The following is an 18,813-nucleotide window of genomic DNA, read 5'->3' on the forward strand; positions in this document are numbered from 1 at the left end:
TTTTGTATCTTTTATGTTAGAGTCTTTTGTTAACCCTCTGGAAATTCTTTAGTTGTTTATGTATTCATATTTAAAAGTGAGCAATAAAAAATCTGACTGGAAACTATGAATACAGGAATAGGGCTTATTGACTTTGAATTTCACAATTGCTTTTCTCTTTGGGCTGTTTGGTTGAGGAACCTCTTGTCAGTAACTTTATGTCTTTCTTCTTAGCTGTTTAAATTGGCTAGCCCTCTGGAAACCTAGTTGGGGGAGAAAGATTGGGGGTGAGGTAGTATCCTAGTGTTCCACTTGTGCTTGAGCTCCTTTGCCTGAGGCCTTGTTCTCACAAAAGTGCCTGCTCTTCTCAGTTGTGCCCCTTGTCCCCTGTGCAGAGAACCACTGTTTTATGTCCTTAAGAAAATAAACCTCCTGTTGGGTGGGGGAAGGGGTATGAGACCTAATTGCTTGTTAAATCACTTCAGCCAGTCTTCTTTATCTTAGTGCCTTTACTCCTACCACTTTTACCCTTGTTTAAGTAAAATGTTATTAATTCACATTATTTTGTATACTTGAGAAAACTTACTTTGAAAGTTTTTACTTTTTACTGTTCATTTCCTTGCTTTTAGTTCCCTTAGGCTTCCTGTTTCTTCTCTGCTTTTCTAATCTTAGAACAGGATGGCCTCAGGCATGTGTATTAAAAGCAAGGAGATCATACATTTTAGTTTGCCTGGAACAGTCTTGGATAATGCCTAATTATTAATTGCACTCCATTTTAGTCTTAGAAGTGGGTTCTGTCTGGACAATAAAAAATACAATTATCCTACTTTAAAGCTCCTAATTTGGACATGAGGGCTGATTTTGTTTGGTTTTGTTCATTTTTAATCATACAATAATTATCTTCTGGTTCAGTAACTGGTTTACTCTGCAGTATTATGAACAATAAAATAATGAACATTATTTCAGATTTTAGTGCTTTCTTAGGTAATACCTTTGGGCTTTTAGTTTGACATTGGTTCATTTGCCAGATAATCTGACAGATCCTCTCATTAAACATTTATAACTATCTTTTCAAAACAAATTTAACACTAAATCACTGATACTGAAGTTTCTCAACAAATTGCATTTGGAAGTCTAAAGACGTCCCTCAAAGAGTTTTGTAAGTAGTCCCTCAAAGAGAGTTTGTAAGTAATTGGAAATGATTAAGTTCCCAATCTGTTTGGTTGTTATGCAGTATATTTTAAATTGTCACCAAGTATAATGTTTGTAGGTTTTATCATTGATAAATGATTTTTTGTCTAATATCCATCTTGATACTCACTGTTTTGGCAGTTGATTTAAAGTAGAACACTACTAAGAGTTTGGAAGATCCAAGAGGGTAGATTTAAGCTTTCCACATAGAAAACTTTTTACAATAAAGACATCTAGGCTGGGCGTGGTGGTACCTATAATCCTACTGGCTCTGGAAGCTGAGGTAGAAGAATCACAAGTTCAAAGCCAGTCCCAGCAGCTTAGTGAGACTCTGTCTCAAAAATAAAAAATAAAAAGGGCTGGGGATGTAGTTCAGTGGTTAAGCACCCCTGAGTTCAACCCCTGGTAACAACAAAAATAACATCTAGATATTATTTTTAAATATTTAAAAAATTTTAAAATGTTTTTAAAATTGCTTTACATTATTAACCTAGAGTAGTTACTTTGAATAAATTAAAGAATTGACTTGTTTTGCCTATAGATTCTTTTTTTAAAAATATTTTTTTAGTTGTTGATAGACCTTTATTTTATTTATTTATATGTGGTGCTGAGAATCGAACCCAGCACCTCACACATGCCAGGCAAGCGCGCTACCACTGAGCCACAGCCCCAACCCTGCCTATAGATTCTTATTGTCTTCATGTTTATTGATAAAGACATGTCCATTTCCTTGAGCTTCCATGGAATTGTTGTTTATGTAAAATAGAATGTATTTCCAGCTAAGTGTTGTCCAAAAGGATATTCAAAATACAGATATCATCTTTTGAAAATTTAATAGATAAAAATAGGTGTAACTATTTAATAAACAAATAATGGTAAACAGTAGAGTTCAAACAAGTCTGTTATTGAATAGCATTTAGAAGTAAGGAAATTCCTTTTAAGTAATAGACTTGAAATTACAGAATTATTTTCTTACCAGATTTTATCATGTTTATAATTGATATATGTTCACATTTAGTTATTAAATAAAACTGCATTTATGAAATATTTTTGTGTGAGTGGGCAAGTAAAATGCACGAATATTTTACCAATTTTCTGTAGAGATGGTGATACTTACAGTTCTAAATAATATATATTTCCCCCAAATGGAGAAGTCAATGGTCAGACATAGTAAACTTTTTTCTTTAAAACTAAAGTAAAAACTTCTAATTTTAATTAGATGCAGTTAGTAATTAGATCAATTAGTGTATTTACTAATTAAATAAAACCCCTGTATGATCTTCCAGTTTAAGCTATTCAGCTATAGTCAAAGAATGTCATTGAAGAGGGACTTGGGAGTCTTCTAATCCAACTCATCTTTTTATAGATGAAAAACTTGAAGCCCAACATATTATCTTAAATTTTCATTTCACTTAATTTATATAGATGGTCTTCAACTTATAGTGGCTTGACTTATAATTTTTCAAATTTATTATGATACAAAAGTGATAAGATTCAGTAGAAACCATACTTTGAATTTTGTTATTTTCTCAGGTTAGCAATATATGGTATGATACTCTCTGGAGATGCTGAGGAGCAGCAGTAGACTCGCTCCCAGTTAACTACCTGATCCTAAGAGTAAACGACTGATACTCTACAGTGTACTGTGTTGCTAAGTTATGATGTTTGGTGGGTTAGGTATATGAAATGCATTTTCCACTTAAAATATTTGCAACTTATGATAGACCTATCAGGAAATAAATTGTAAGTCAAGGAGCTTCTATATTGACATATGAATTCTAAAAATTCTAGTAAAAATATCTTAAATAATGATATTACAAGAAAAATATAAAAATTATTCTTTTTATTTCCTTCCTTTTCTTTCTACCTTATCAGATTAGGGGGAAACAGTGATTGAATGTGACTATGAGCCCAGAAAATAAAAGATCAGGCACATGTATCCATGTAAAACTTATGCCAGTTAAATATGTCCAGGATTTGCATTAATATCAGTAAACCACTCTTCCAATTTTTATTGATAAGCAGTACAAGAAAATTTTAAGAAAAACCTAAAATTGATAAGATAATCAACTAACTTATTTTTTCTGTCATTTGGAAAAAAAGGTTAACACTATTCAGTATTCAATTTATTATATAATATAGTCAGGAAATGAATTATTTGTGAAAAAGAAATATGGGAACCCCTATCAATGGTCAGCTCCATTTCATCTTTCCATAAAATGAATTGTTTTTATTTTATACAGACATTTGAAATTAGGAAGACATACAACTTAAATGACAAAAGTCTTAATGATAGTTTAAATCTACTTTACTATGTTACACAGCATTCCTAACTCTACATATTATCAGAATTTGCAGTCTATCTCAGAAAGGTACCAGATAGGACACATTCAGGAATAAAGGATTCATGGTAGAGTACGAGTAGTAGGAAGTGAAGTTAAGGATTGGATTAAGAGCTGGCAAAAATTTGGCTGCAATGTATCAAATCATCCAGGCCACCCCACTGTTATGGAGCTGACCCATTTATTTCTTGCCACCAGCTCCTGAAGGGTGTGTCCATCTGTAGATTTTTTCCTATGTAGCTCACGGGCTTTTGTGTCACACGTAAATGTACTGGTGGGTCTTTAGCAGATAAGGAGTTCATCCATTTATTTCAAAGGTTCATGGCATACATTTTTTTTTACATTTTTTTTCTTTCATCAGGGGACAAGTCATTTTCTTTGTTTTGGGGGGTGGTTCTGGGGATTGAACCCAGGGCCTTGTGCATGTGAGGCGAGCACTCTGCCAACTGAGCTATATCCCCAGCCTCTTGTCTTATAAGGATGGCAGTTGCATTGAATTAGGGCTTCACTCTTAAACTCATTACACCTTAATTATCTCCTTAAAGTTTCTCAGATAGTTACATTGGGGGTTAGGGTGCACTATTCAATCCATAACAAAGGAGGTGTACTATATAGCTCTCCATACACACTAATGTGGTTATCAACACTTATTTTGGAAATTAAAATGTCAACTCTTTTATCATTTTTCTCTTATTGTTCATATGTTTACATATATTATCTTTAATGTTATTTTTGCAGTAATATTTTTAAACCACTCCGTTTTTCCATTTTCATGTATAAGAACACTTGACCAGGCACATATGGACCAGTCTGTGAGTTACAGTGAAAGCTGATGTGCATGGGCACCACAATCAGCCTTTCATGTAACAAAATTTCTATCCTTTTCTTACTTATTTCACATATATGATGTGTATACCAAGGGAGGCCATAGCTTTTATTTATATATTATTTTAAAAGATAATTTCTTTCTGGTATTTTTAGATTAATGTGGATGAATATTCATACGAATAGTTTCTACTTGCCCTTAGGGTGGGTCATTTTCTACTGTTCTAAACAGATAAATACAAATGTGATCTCAATTGAGAGTGGATTCACAGGTGTTCATTTTGTTGTGCTTCATTTATATACATTACATATTTTCTGTGCATTCTAAATTTTGAAGATATTGAAGCCAGTTTCAGACATCATGTGTTACAAATATTTCAGTTTCTAACTCTAAATTGTTACAAAACATAACCATATTACCATATCTAAAGTTATTACAGTCATCTGTAATAAGCAGAGGATATTCCTGGATTGCCTACAAACATCAGTTGTTCTTCCCTTAGTAAAATTATCATTGAAGGACAGTTCTTGGTAGACCCCCTCTCATAGCTCACCCCCACCCCCAGCTGGACTCCATGTTTCTAGGAATATGGTGTCATATCAAAGATCCTTCCATTTCAGACATACTTTATTAGATGAGAATTATAACTCTAGGATTGAAAGAGAAGGCCTTTTAATTGGGGAGAAGAGAGAAAAAATAGATCTGATCAGTTTGGAAACCCGACCATGTATGTGGGTGAACTGGGCAATGGAAACACTGGTTCTGAATGTGGAGTAAGAAGCAGAGATTTATTGACTTTGAGGTTTTTTGTTTGTTTGTTTGTTTGTCTTTCCAGTCTTGGAAATTGAACTCAGAGGTGGTGTATCAATGAGCTAAATTCCCATCCCCCATTTTTTTTTTTTTTTTGTGTGTGTGTGTGTGTGTGTGTGTGTGTGTTTGGAGAAAAGGTCTTGCTAAGTTGCTGAGGCTGACCTTGCCCTTGCGATCCTCCTGCTTCAGCCTCCTGAATCTGGGATTACAGGTGTGCACCACTGCACCTGACTGATGGCTTCAATGTTCTTAGATAAATTTTTGTCCCTTGATGGGCTCATCAAATTGCCTTGGGTCTTCATATGAATAATGTTTGCTAGAAATTCTTCTTTAGTGGTAGAATATCGATCAGTATTTCTGATACTGTTTTAAGTCTGCATTTCTTGTGTTTACCTGAACAAAAAAAAAATGAAGGTAGACAAATTGGACATCACTAATTTTATCTCCTCATAACTTAAATATAACTATAATGCATTTAAATATATTTAAGAACAGAGTGTAATTTTTGCTTCTTTGTGCTTCAGAATTTAAGGGAAAAAAATTACTTCACCTGAACTGACAGATAGTAAGAATTACTTTTAATTCTTCACTGAACATAAGAGTTTTATTTGATGTCTTGGAAATTCCTCTTTCTTTAACATCAAACATGATTTAGTTTTGTAAAATTAGTCTTCTGGGATATGTTATGTAGATAAACATGAATTTCCAGTAATAAGAAAAACTTTTTAATAATGAATGTTTAATAGAATTTAAGATTATAAGCAAAGAGCTTAGAATTAAGGGTAACTATATTTTTTAAAAGGGAATCAGGGAAAGGCTGCTTTTATAGTAAAATTATAGTAAATATTTAAATTGGATCATTTCCCTTTTGAGTATGTATATTAAACTTATTTAGAGTAATTCTGGCATAAGGGAAAGTGGTAGTGTGTTTAAGATTTAGAACATGTGGAAGGTACTTATTATTTAAGGTTCTTATGTAGGCCTGGTAAAAGTCTGTGTCTATAACTTGAAGCATGTTAGCAGTAACCTAAAGAAGATACAGCCTCTTTAATATACAGTTGATTGTCTTAAGAATCTAATTGTTAATTTAAAATTTGTAAAGATTTGTTGATTTTACTATAAACAAAAAGATTGTGCTTTAAGGCATTTTTAAGTTAATTTTTTGCTGTGCTAAATTAGAATATAGCAACATGGTAATTTTCATTAGTTTAATCTTATTTGGAATTCCCCTTTCAGTTAAAGAATTGATACCAGACTTTCTGATAATGTTTGCAGAGAGATATACTTACAATTATTTTATCTGTTAACTAAGAATTTCAAAATACTCTGCACATTTACTTTGTATTCCTATAGCAGTTTGAATAGTGTATGCTGCCAAACTGGTTCTTCAGGATTGACTGACTACTTGTAATGGCCACATGATGAGTTATTAATAAATAGATTTAAGAACAGAGTGTAATTTTTGCTTCTTTGTGCATGACACTGAACATGTTACATTATTTAAAAAGTATTAAAAGTATGGGAAATGCAAAGACTGATGCTCAAGTTTTAGTATTATACCTCTGTTTACCAGACTAACTATATTGAGCAGAAATGTCAACCTTGCAGATAGATCATATGTGTTTCAGTTTGCACAACTTTCTATTGGACCTTCTGAATTTGTCTAAATGTTTATTGTTCTCTCCTAGGTATTGGATCCTGAACAAAACCATAACTTCACAGATCATTATCTAAATGTGGCCTTTGACCTTTCCCAAGTTCTTTTTATAGCTACTGCCAACACCACTGCTACTATACCACCTGCTTTATTGGATAGAATGGAGATCATTCAGGTTCCAGGTACTTAATTCACAAATAAAATCATTATTTTTGACATTTCTTGCTTTTCTGAGCATACCCTTTAAAATTAGTCATGCTGTGGAATTTTGAGTATTGAAATTAATGTGCCAGTGTATAATCTTCAAAGGTTCTGAATGAGGTATATAAACCAGCTTTTTATATAGAGTTAAAATCTGGGGGGCTAGATTGTGGCTTAGTGGTAAAGCATTTGCCTGGCATGTGTGAAGCACTGGGTTCCATTCTTGGCATCACATGTAAATAAATAAAGGCTCATCAACAACTAAAAAAAATAAACATTTTTTAAAAATGTAGGACAGTAAAACTTTTTGTTTGTTTATACCATAACAGGTAAGAATACGTGTATGTTCTGTAAGATATCAAGAATAAATTTTGACATGTTCACATTTAACCTTGTTTGTATCTTAAAATTCATGGTGCTTTTACCTTTCTCTTTAGTAGAATCTGTCAGGTAGTTACTATTTATTTATTTGTAAATAAATCCAGTGGCTTTTCACCATGGACACATCCCCAGCCCCTCTTTTGACATTTTATTTTGAAACTGGGTCTTGCTAAAATGCCCAGGTTGGCCTGGAACTTGAACTTGTGATCCTCCTGCCTTAGCCTCTTAGGTTTCTGGGATTATAGACTTGCACCACTACACCCAGCATATAAACCATGTCTTCTTCACTGGAGTGTGCAAAGATAAAATTCTGTAGTTTCTAATTCTTAAATTCTAGCTTTTTTTGCGGGGGTTGGTTACTAAGGATTGAACTCAGGGGCACTAGACCACTGAACGTTGCAAGCCCTGTTTTGTATTTTATTTAATTTTATTTAGAGACAGGATCTCACTGAGTTGCTTATCACCTCCCAGTTGCTGAGGCAGGAGATCTTGAGTTCAAAGAGGCTGGCTTTGAACTTGAACTCTCCTGCCTCAGCCTCCAGTGCTGCGGGGATTATAGGTGTGTGTCACTGCACCTGGCAAATTCTAGCCTTTTTACCTAATTTTAATTGCTTAGAATTATTTTGCCCAGGAGGATATAAAAAATCAGAGAGTACTGTAAAATGAAAATAGAGTAGAATCTAAATGTAATCTTCATGTATTTTTCATAGTAATCTGAAATATATTTTTACTATTTGGTGAGTGATAAGATTTCTTAATTATCTGAAAGCCCTGTTGATTCCTATAAGTAGTTTTAAAATATGATGGAATAAAAGTTGGTTGTGTGTATTTATAAGTCTAAAATAAATAAATACTGCAACTCAATTGCCTGGAAACCTCAAATTAAGACAGGAAATTTGTAAGTGCATTGATGTAGAGTAGAACAATCAGGGCATCTGCTGTGGGGGAGCAGGTGATGCCACCTTCTTCCTCTGGCAGATTTGGTCATCCTGTTTTTTAGCTTTTTTGGTCGTTTTAACTCCTCTTTGTATTCAAAAGTTGCTTTCTCAGGTCTTATTTAAAATTTTGTTTTGTTAAGCAGAAAGGATGCATTAGTTTGGGTGGAATTTTTTTCTGACAGAAATTAAAACAAATGAAGCTTTTAACTAAGAACATAAAGTCTCTTATTTTATATTTACATATTTTTCCAGCATGTTGTTGGGGTAAAAAACTTTTATAGGAACATGTTAGTTTTTGTTTTGTTGCTCAAATTTATAGTTAGAGTTCTAGTAAAAAACTCCTTTGGAGTCATTCCCTTGGAACCCACTGTTTATCTAGTTGAAATTGTGAATGTGTAAATTTTTCAAGAATGTATCAAATTATGCTAAAGGAAAAGGATGCATTATTTTCCTATGTAAAATTTCAGAGCATTTGAAAATGAGGAGATAACTGTCTCTAAGTTTTGAGATTTGTTTGAGAAATTTTCTTGTTCTGATTATAGTATTAATTAAAGTAATACTTAAATTCATTCCAAGTACAAGATCTGTGGTATTAGCATTTTATTCACTAAAAAAGCGTAGCATTATGGGAGCTATGTGAATAATTACAGAAGAGGGTTCCTTCTTTTCCAGGGTATACACAGGAGGAAAAGATAGAGATTGCCCACAGGCACTTAATCCCAAAGCAACTGGAACAACATGGGCTGACTCCTCAACAGATTCAGATCCCTCAGGTTACTACTCTTGCCATCATCACCAGGTTAGTCACCCATCCTAAGGCTTCATTAATGTTTGAGCAGATTTTTTTAGTATCTTCCCATAGTATACATTTCTCTTTCTCCATCAAATTTCTAGCAAACACTGCCATAGCTATTGATTTAAATAAGACTCTGTATGAACTAGAATTTCATAGAGATTCAACTTAGAATATCTTCATTGATAAGTACCTTCATTGAACTAGAATTTCTACTTTGCCACAGTAGAAATTTAAGGGATTAATTTGATAGATCAAGAACCAAACACATGAAAATAAAGAGAACTTGTTATGCCTTGAATCTTGAAAGTTGCTTAATTTGCTTAAGAGGTGAGTTGCAATTTTCAGACATCTGTTTTAGGTTATTCTGATTTCCTTTTCTTCTCTTTGAGAGGTTTTTAAAAATCTCAGAGTTTTGATCTTCAGAATTAACACTGAAACAATAAAGAAGGTGCTTCCCCAAGTTTGCTAACAAGTGCATAAGCCTGTGGCAAGCACAGCATAAATTATTTGAGTATTGTAGACTGTGTATTTATAGACTGTGTGTTTGAGTGGAAAACATACCCTGTTGAAAATTTTTATCTACCATAGCCTCTTACAGTTTTCCTGGCTCAGTGTTACAGATCCATTGCATCATCCAGCAAGTTGTATAGGCTGCCAAACACTCATGCACCCTTTTCTAGTAAATGCTGTTTTTCAAAAGATATAAAACATCTCTCTATATCTTAAAAGTTTGGCTTATCAAACTTTATTTTTATTTATGCCAACTTTCTTATGGGTCTGTTTAAATTTAAATATAAAATAGTAAGACTAAATCTAACCTGAGTGTTCTTTTTCTTTTTTTAATTTAATTTTATTTATTCTTTTTAGATATGCATGCCAGTATAATGTATTTTGGCATATTATATATATGTGGAGTATAACTCATTCTAATTATTATCCTATTTTTGTGGTTGCACATGATACAGGGTTACCCTGGTCATGTATTCAAATACAAGGATAGGAAAATTATGTCCAGTTAATTCTACTCTCTTTGTAATTCCCCTCCCCACTCCCTTCCCTTCATTCCCTTTTGTCTAATCCAATGTACTTCTATTATTCCCCTCATCACCCTCCCTGGGCATTGTTTTTCTAAACTTCCTTTGTGCTATACTGTGTAAATAATTCCAGGAGAAATAAATTAGGTGATTTGCCAAAATCTTCCAGACATATTATTGTACCAGATAATACCTATGATATCTTCTGTGACTTTCAACAAGACACTTAACCCTTTTGATAGCTTTTTTCTATATAAAATCCAAGTGATAGAGATATATCTTATCTAAATCTGAATAATGATGATTCTGAAGAATAAACATTATTTGTATTTCCCATTGTCTCTTGGAGAACTGTTTCATTTATTATTTATTTCATCATTATTATTACTGTAAAACATCAAATCATAAAAGCTATGGACATTAGGAAATCTCTCTGAGCAGTTTTATTAGTTTTTATCTATCTATGTTTATATTTAAAACCTTACAAGTATATGCTACTCCAGGCAAGTTTCAGATATGTAGTAAGCTACTAGACTTACAACATAGAGTATCTGTGTTCAAGTTTCTCATTTTTGGAGTGTGTCATAATCATTCCAGTCTTACTTCCTCCCAGTGTAACCAGCCTGTTTGAATACTTCCAGTCCCAGGATGGTGAGAACTTTGCCATAAAGATATTTTTTATATTCATTCCCTATAATTTTCTATTTCTGCTTTATAGGAGCATCTAGAATTTAAGTATAATTCCTCCTTTTTGCATTCCTTCCAAAATAAAAAGAAATACTATCAGATATCAGATATATATACCCCATAAATAGTCTCTTCTTCAAGCTAAATATTCCTGTTATCTTTACCATTCCTCTTGACCTGGTTCCAAGGCTTTTTACCTTTCTGATTAGTCTTCTGAATGAGTCCAGTATGTATTAGTGTACCTTTTATAATGAAATACTCAGAGTATAACGCATTATTTAAATATAGCATGAACAGTTCATAGTGGAAGAAGATCATATTTTTCTTATTCTGAATATAATTCTCTAGATTCTTAGCTCTTTTGAGATATTATTTTGCCTTTTCCGTTAATTTTTGCTAAGCTTGGCATACCCCATTCTGCGTTTATAGAGTTTAGTTTCTTAAAGCCAAAACATTGAAATTTGTAGTTATGTATATTTCATTGTTAGTTTTTTATGTCTTCTGAAGATCAGCATATATAACATCCTGTGTTCAAGTCATCATGAGAAACATCAACCAATTCTTTTTTGGGGGAGTGGGGGCTTGCTAGGGATCAAACCCAGGATCTCACACATGCTGGGCAAGTACTCTGCCACTGAGCAACATCCTCCACCCCAAACAGCCAATTCTTATTTTCTTATTTGACCCTGGTTATTCCTCCTTTTACAATTTAAAGATATCAAATAGGAGTTTGTATGTCTACTTTTTTGGTCAGTTGTTAATGATATAATCTGTGAATTGGTTTCTAGCCCATTATTGTTCTAAACACATAAAGAGGTATTTTTCTTGTTGCATATCCTGATTATTTTTGACTACCTCCAATTCCTTCTGAACCTCACGGTCTCATTTTTGTATTTTCATTCCATTCCTTTGTAAGCTTATTCAGACCCTCTGCTTTCATCTTTTGTCCCATTAAACCTAAGCTGATCATGTAGTTGTCTAGGAAGCTACTTTGGGGTTTTGGTTTTTCTTTATATGTTGATTTATTTCAGGATACCGTCCTGTTTCTTCCTTATTTAAATTATATTCTGGGGCTGGGATGTGGTACAATGGTAGAACAATTACCTAGCATGTGTGAGACCCTGAGTTCAATCCCAGTGTCAGGGTAAAAAAAGGAAATTATATTCAGTTATAGAATGTCAACTCTATTTTTATGTCCTTTTATCTTTTTGACTGAAATGAGTTTTACTTTATTTTACCAACTGCTTTAATCTGTCTTTTCTCATAACTTTTAAAACCTCCTTCCCTAGAATGTCTAACTACCTAAATCAAATCCAGTTTTTCAGATAAAACAAATTTTCTGCCTGATATTGTCCATTCCTATCCCACCAAAGTTGATTATACCAAAAATGGTTTATGGAATGGGTTGTGGAATTTGCTGTAATATGTAAGTTTTTTAGGTAGCTCTGCTTAACTACATGTAGAGTATTTTACAAAATCACAATAAAAACACACAGAGTCCCTAGGTGATTAGCAAAGTTCCTAGTAAAAAGTTGACTTCTGTCCTACATTCAGTACAGTTTCTGATTTTTGTCTTTTTTTTTTTTTTTGATACCAGGGGGGCACTTAACCACTGAGCAACATCCCTACCAATAAAATAAATAATTTTATTTTATTTTCTCAACACTTTTTATATTTTTATTTTGAGACAGAGTCTTGCTAAGTTGTTAAGGGCCTCCCTAAATTGCTGAGGTCAGCTTTGAACGCCCAATCCTCTTGCCTCAGCCCTCAAATCACTGGGATTACAGGCATGCACCACTGCAGTTGGCTCGATTTCTGATTCTTTTTGTAGTATTTCAAGTAAAATTAATTTAGAATTTTCTTAAATTGACAAATTTTGCTTTAGAAAACTCTTAAACATATCACAAAGTAAATGGTATTTTATATGCTGACAAATTTACTTTGTCAATATAAATTGAAGGACCAGGACTGGGGTTGTGACTCAGTGGTTAAGTGCTAACCTAACATGTGTGAGGCACTGGGTTTGATCCTCAGCACCTCATAAAAATTAACAAATAAAATAAAGGCATTCTCTCCATCTACAACTATTAAAAAAAAAACAGCATACTACAGGGACACAGACACATCAATGTTTATAGCAGCACAATTCACAAATAACTAAATCATGGAACCAGCCCAGATGACCTTTAGTAGATGAATAAATAGAGAAACTGGTATGTATACACAATGGAATATTACTCAGCATTAAAAGAGAATAAAATCATGGCATTTGCAGGTAAATGGATGGAGTTGGAGAATAATGCTAAGTGAAGTTAGCCAATCCCAAAAAACCAAATGCCAAATGTTTCCTTTGATATGAGGATGCTGACTCATAATGGTGATGGGGTTTAGAGAGCATGGGAAGAATGGAGGAACTTTAGATAGGGCAAAGGTAAGGGAAGGATCATAGGGATAGGAAAGACCGTGGAATGAGTCAGACATCATTATCCTAAGTATAAGTATGAAGACACAAATGGTGTGAATATACTTTATATACAGCTAGAGATATGAAAAATTGTGCTCTATATGTGTAATATGAATTGTAATGCATTCTGCTGTCATATATAACAAATTAGAATTAAAAACTTTAAAAAATAAAGTTATTGTGTCCACCTCCATCTATAATATGTATATTAAATAAATAATAAATAAATTGAAGGACCAAGGATTTGTTTTTATGTATTGGGTAAAAATTCAGGATAATCTATATAAAGGAAATATTTGTGGCTGAAAACACATCTGAATATTTAAGAAGTAACAATACTTACATGAGACATTTTTGGTGTGAGTAAGTTCATTAGTCAAGGCAGAGTAAAAAAACTTTTAAATGTATACTGTTCCTTTAATAGAAAGGCTAGTTGTATTTCTGTCTGTTTTTAAGGTGGTATTTAGGCAAAATGAAGTATTTTTCTTTGTTCACAGGTACACCAGGGAAGCAGGAGTTCGTTCTCTGGATAGAAAGTTTGGGGCCATTTGCCGCGCTGTTGCCGTGAAGGTTGCAGAAGGACAACATAAGGAAGCCAAGTTGGACCGTTCAGATATAACTGAGGGAGAAGGTTAGTAGCCTTGTTATGGTGCTCTCAGACCTGGCAGCTAGGAGTGAGTGGCACAATTAAATTGGATGTGGAGGATGGTGTTGTCATTGGGAACAGTGGCACTTGTGACTCCAGTGGCAAATGCACTCAGTGAATAAGTAATAACTTAGTTAAGTTTGGTATAATTTATCAAGAGAGTTCTCTTTTACAAATGGTTCAGAGTATAAATGGAGTAATATTCAATATTAATGCTGTAAGGATATTGTAACTTCTTCAGATTTATAATGAAGATACACTTTATGTATGGGGTCTGGTGTTCCCTAATTTTTTTTACCCACCCAGACAGTTGTTAAGTCTTTGAATAATGTATAGCATAAAAAGTTATTTAAAAAAAAAAGAAAAGAACAACTTACTACAACATTTAAAAGTCCAAGCTATCCAAGTACTACAAGAGCAGGTCTTTGTACTCTGGAACAGCTTCATGTACGTAATTTTTCTGACACATTTTCTTTTATAGGTATATGACTAAATGCAATATAAATTATTTTTTCTTCAGTAATTGTGGAGGTAGTAATAGGAGGAAAATTCTTTTACTGGAATTAATGAAATGTAGATATTTCCTTCGTTACCCAATTATAGTGTTTTAACTTTTGTTCCAGAACTGGTAGGGTGTCGCATTCTAGGACTAAACACTCAGGGTCACTCCAGGTGAACTGGGCTGCAAAATAATCACACAGAGACAGAAAAATACCTTTTCCTTTGGGTCCTGTGACAGCTTCTCCAACCTTAAGGGTCCATGGAAAGAGAGAGAGAGCCTGTTATTGGGGAGAAGCCATTCAAATGAGGCAAGAGGTAGGATTACAAGTGAGTGTAGCTCACCCTCTGGGTATCTCCTATTCCTATAGACACACCTTGTTAGCCATGTTATCTGAGTGAGGGAAAAGACTAATGCACCAGACTACAGTGATCTTTCAGATCCCTGTGGTGCATCAGGACTTAAAGGTGAGTGTGTGTTTGGAGTGGCACCCCACAGTAGGAGTTTGGGTTTATCATACCATGCTAGTATGCAGAACATAACTTGCCATAACAAATGACTTGAATAGTAGGGAACTGAAGATTGCTTTCAGTAAAGAGATTTATTAGATATCTACCATTTATTAGATTATTAGATTTATTAGTCTACCATTTCCATAGCTCTTTCCAGAAAAGAGTTAAATGAATGTGATCAAAGAACCATAATTTGTGCTAGGCTTAGAAGAACAGACACAGTTAAAAAACATCTTCCTTGTTTTACTTCTCACTTACTGAGCTCACAACAGCACTGGCATCGAAGAGCAGATGTTCACATAATTCTCATATTTCTGTGTGATGTTTCACCCCCACTCCCACTTCGAATGGAACTCCAGGGGTTCATTTTTTTCCAGAGAATAAACCAGCCATCTTTTGATGAATTGAACAGGGGTCATGTCCTCATTGTGTGAAGTAGGGATAGGGCTGTTAAAACTAAAATCATTTCTTATATTGACTTTAAAATGTTTGTTTGAACTCCCTTCTGTGGTTTTAATATATCCCCCAAAATTTATATGTTAGAAACTTTATCACTGTTGAGAGGTGAGATCTTTTAAGAAATGATCAGGTCATGGGACCTCTACCCTTATGAATGGATTAAAGTCATTATCTTAGAGAAGTGGGTTAATTATCATAGTAGTTTTCTGATAAAAGAATGAATTCAGTCCCCTTCCCTCTTGTCTCTCATGGGTTCTCTTACCATGCAATCCTTTCTGCATGGTATGATGTAGCAAGAAGTCTTTCTCCAGATGCACCCTCAATCTTGGACTTCCCAACCTCCAGAACTATAAGCCAAATAAATTTCTCTTCACTGCCCAATCTTTGGTATTCTGTTATAGCAGCAAAAAAGAGACAGACAGCCTCACTTCTCACCCACACTTTCAGGGATACCTTACATTCCTACCCTTGATAGGATTTCATGACTCAGATGAACTTGCTGCGGCTGATGAAACATCCCTGTCCTGCAGACACCAAGGTCTCTGCTTTCTCTAGCTTGCAGAGTTTTCAGTATTTTTTGGTCTACCCACTTTCTGCTTTCCAAATTTTGTCAGAATCTCCTCTCAGTGTTGTCTTCTTTCTCATTCCTTTTGTTCTTGTAGGTTTATATATTTTATTTTTTAATTCTCATGATAATAGGATTTGAGAGAAATAATAAAGATAATCTACTGTTTATAGAAATCTGAATTTTTAGAAACTGTCCTAGGCGAGAAAGTGCCTATCAAGAATAGAAATCACACTATATATTTATATTGCTCAGAGGAGGACATACAATCAATCAACAAGTACATGAAAAAATGCTCACTATCTCTAGCAGTCAGAGAAATGCAAATCAAAACCACCCTAAGATACCATCTCACTCCAGTAAGATTGGCAGCCATTATGAAGTCAAACAACAACAAGTGCTGGCGAGGATGTGGGGAAAAGGGTACACTTGTACATTGTTGGTGGGACTGCAAATTGGTGCAGCCAATTTGGAAAGCAGTATGGAGATTTCTTGGAAAGCTGGGAATGGAACCACCATTTGACCCAGCTATTCCCCTTCTCAGTCTATTCCCTAAAGACCTAAAAAGAGCATGCTACAGGGACACTGCTACATCGATGTTCATAGCAGCACAATTCACAATAGCAAGACTGTGGAAGCAACCTAGAGGCCCTTCAATAGATGAATGGATTAAAAAAAAATGTGGCATTTATACACAATGGAGTATTACTCTGCATTAAAAAATGACAAAATCATAGAATTTGGAGGGAAATGGATGGCATTAGAGCAGATTATGCTAAGTGAAGCTAGCCAATCCCTAAAAAACAAATGCCAAATGTCTTCTTTGATATAAGGAGAGTAACTAAGAACAGAGTAGGGATGAAGAGCATGAGAAGAAGATTAACATTAAATAGGGATAAGAGGTGGGAGGGAAAGGGAGAGAAAAGGGAAATTACATGGAAATGGAAGGAGACCCTCAGGGTTATACAAAATTACATACAAGAGGAAGTGAGGGGAAAGGGAAAAATAATACAAAGGGGAGAAATGAATTACAGTAGAGGGGGTAGAGAGAGAAGAGGGGAGGGGAGGGGAGGGGAGGGGGGATAGTAGAGGATAGGAAAGGCAGCAGAATACAACAGACATGAGGATGGCAATATGTAAATCAATGGAAGTGTAACTGATGTGATTCTGCAATCTGTATACGGGGTAAAAATGGGAGTTCATAACCCACTTGAATCAAAGTGTGAAATATGATATATCAAGACCTATGTAATGTTTTGAACAACCAACAATAAAAAAAATAAAAAATAAAAAAAAATTTTTAAAAAGGCCATGGAAGTATCCAGGGAAATAAAGCACAAAGACATATGACTTACTTCTTTGACACTGAAATATGTGTGTGTAACATGTACTTATAGTCCGTAGGTTGTAGTTTGGAAATTGCTCAACTTGGAAGCTATTTGGCAGGCAAAAATAATGGTGCACAGAGACAAGTTGAATGGGGAGAGGGAAAAGAGGGAAGAATTCAGGATGGGCTTGATCAACAAGGTAGAACATGGAGTAATTTTAGGGAAAAGAAAGGAGGAAGAGAATGAGACTTTGGGGTGTATTACTTATCTATTGCTGTGTAAGCAATTTCCACAACCAACACATTTCCTATCTCAAAAGTTTCTGTGGGAAAGGGCTTTGAGCATGATTTAGTTGGGTCCATTGCTTAGAGCCTCACAAGGCTGCACTCAATGTTATGTCCAAACTGCATTGTTATCAGCTGACAGCTCCTGTCATGTGGTTGTAGGATGAGTGCCCCAGTTTCTTGATGGTCAACTGCCTTCAGCTCCTTGAGACCACCTACGGTTCCTAGAGGTTAGCCACAGTTTCTTGCCACGTGAGCTTCCCCAACATGACTACTAATTTTATTAAACCAATAAGGAGAGTCTCTAAAGCAAGTCTGCTGGCAAGATGGAATCTCATATAGCATGGTATAATAGGAGTGACGTCTTACCTCCTTTGATGTATTCCACTGTTGAGAAGCCAGCCACAGGTCCTGACTATACTTGTGGGAAGGGGATTACACAAAGGTGGGAACACCATCAGGGATCAAGGGACCATCTTAGAATGTGTCTGTCACAGGGCTGGAAGAAGAGTTCAACAGGGACATGCTGAGTTTCATGTAACATCCAAATAAAGATCATTGTTATATTTGGGTCTAGAACCAGAAGATAAATTTAGGGGTAGATTTATAAATTCAGATTCCACATGTAGATCTACAAATGGTAGTTACAATGTTCAAAGTATATGATATTGCACAGGGAGAATGTACACAGAGGAATGTAGATATCTGTGGAGATGGAGAGGCATTAAATATCCTCTCTAAACTTGGGGACAACTAAGCTGTACCTAATACTTCTCATGTTCACAGTCAAACAAAATTCTTTTCTATTTTCTCCACATTTATTCCCTTACTTTGTTTGCTTTGCTCTGTATTTTCATTTATTTCTGGACAGTATTTTTAAATGAAGGAATTAAAATTAGAGATAGTACCTTAATAAACATTGTAATTAATCCCCAGTGAAGGAGAACTACTTCTAGGGTATTTCATGTTCTATTTTTGTTTCCTCCCATTAATATCATTTCAAACTTTTGAACAACTTATTTCACTCTAAATGGCCTTTCACTTACCTTAGATAATATGAAAACCCAAAATAATTGAAATAGTCTCGAAGTAATTAGAAACCTTAGAACATTTCTAATAGTAATTTAAAAGAGTAAGAAATGACATGTAGTTATTGACATGTTTAACAAATTAATTTGGGCAATCTTGTTGAAGGGTAATAAATAAAGGAAAAA

The 18,813-nt window shown here is 34.4% G+C and overlaps 1 protein-coding gene across 1 annotated transcript in view; it reads left to right on the forward strand.

Annotated features, from left to right (window-relative positions):
• The window catches only part of Lonp2 (lon peptidase 2, peroxisomal), a 103,809-nt gene that overhangs the window by 49,991 nt on the left and 35,005 nt on the right, over nucleotides 1–18,813 (forward strand). The window contains exons 9-11 of the mRNA XM_005318152.5: nucleotides 6,837–6,987; nucleotides 8,998–9,124; nucleotides 13,804–13,937. Of these exons, the coding sequence (XP_005318209.1) occupies nucleotides 6,837–6,987; nucleotides 8,998–9,124; nucleotides 13,804–13,937 (412 nt within the window). The remainder of the gene's footprint in view (nucleotides 1–6,836; nucleotides 6,988–8,997; nucleotides 9,125–13,803; nucleotides 13,938–18,813) is intronic.

Source organism: Ictidomys tridecemlineatus, chromosome 15, assembly GCF_052094955.1.
Source record: "Ictidomys tridecemlineatus isolate mIctTri1 chromosome 15, mIctTri1.hap1, whole genome shotgun sequence".
Classification (NCBI taxonomy): domain Eukaryota; kingdom Metazoa; phylum Chordata; class Mammalia; order Rodentia; family Sciuridae; genus Ictidomys; species Ictidomys tridecemlineatus.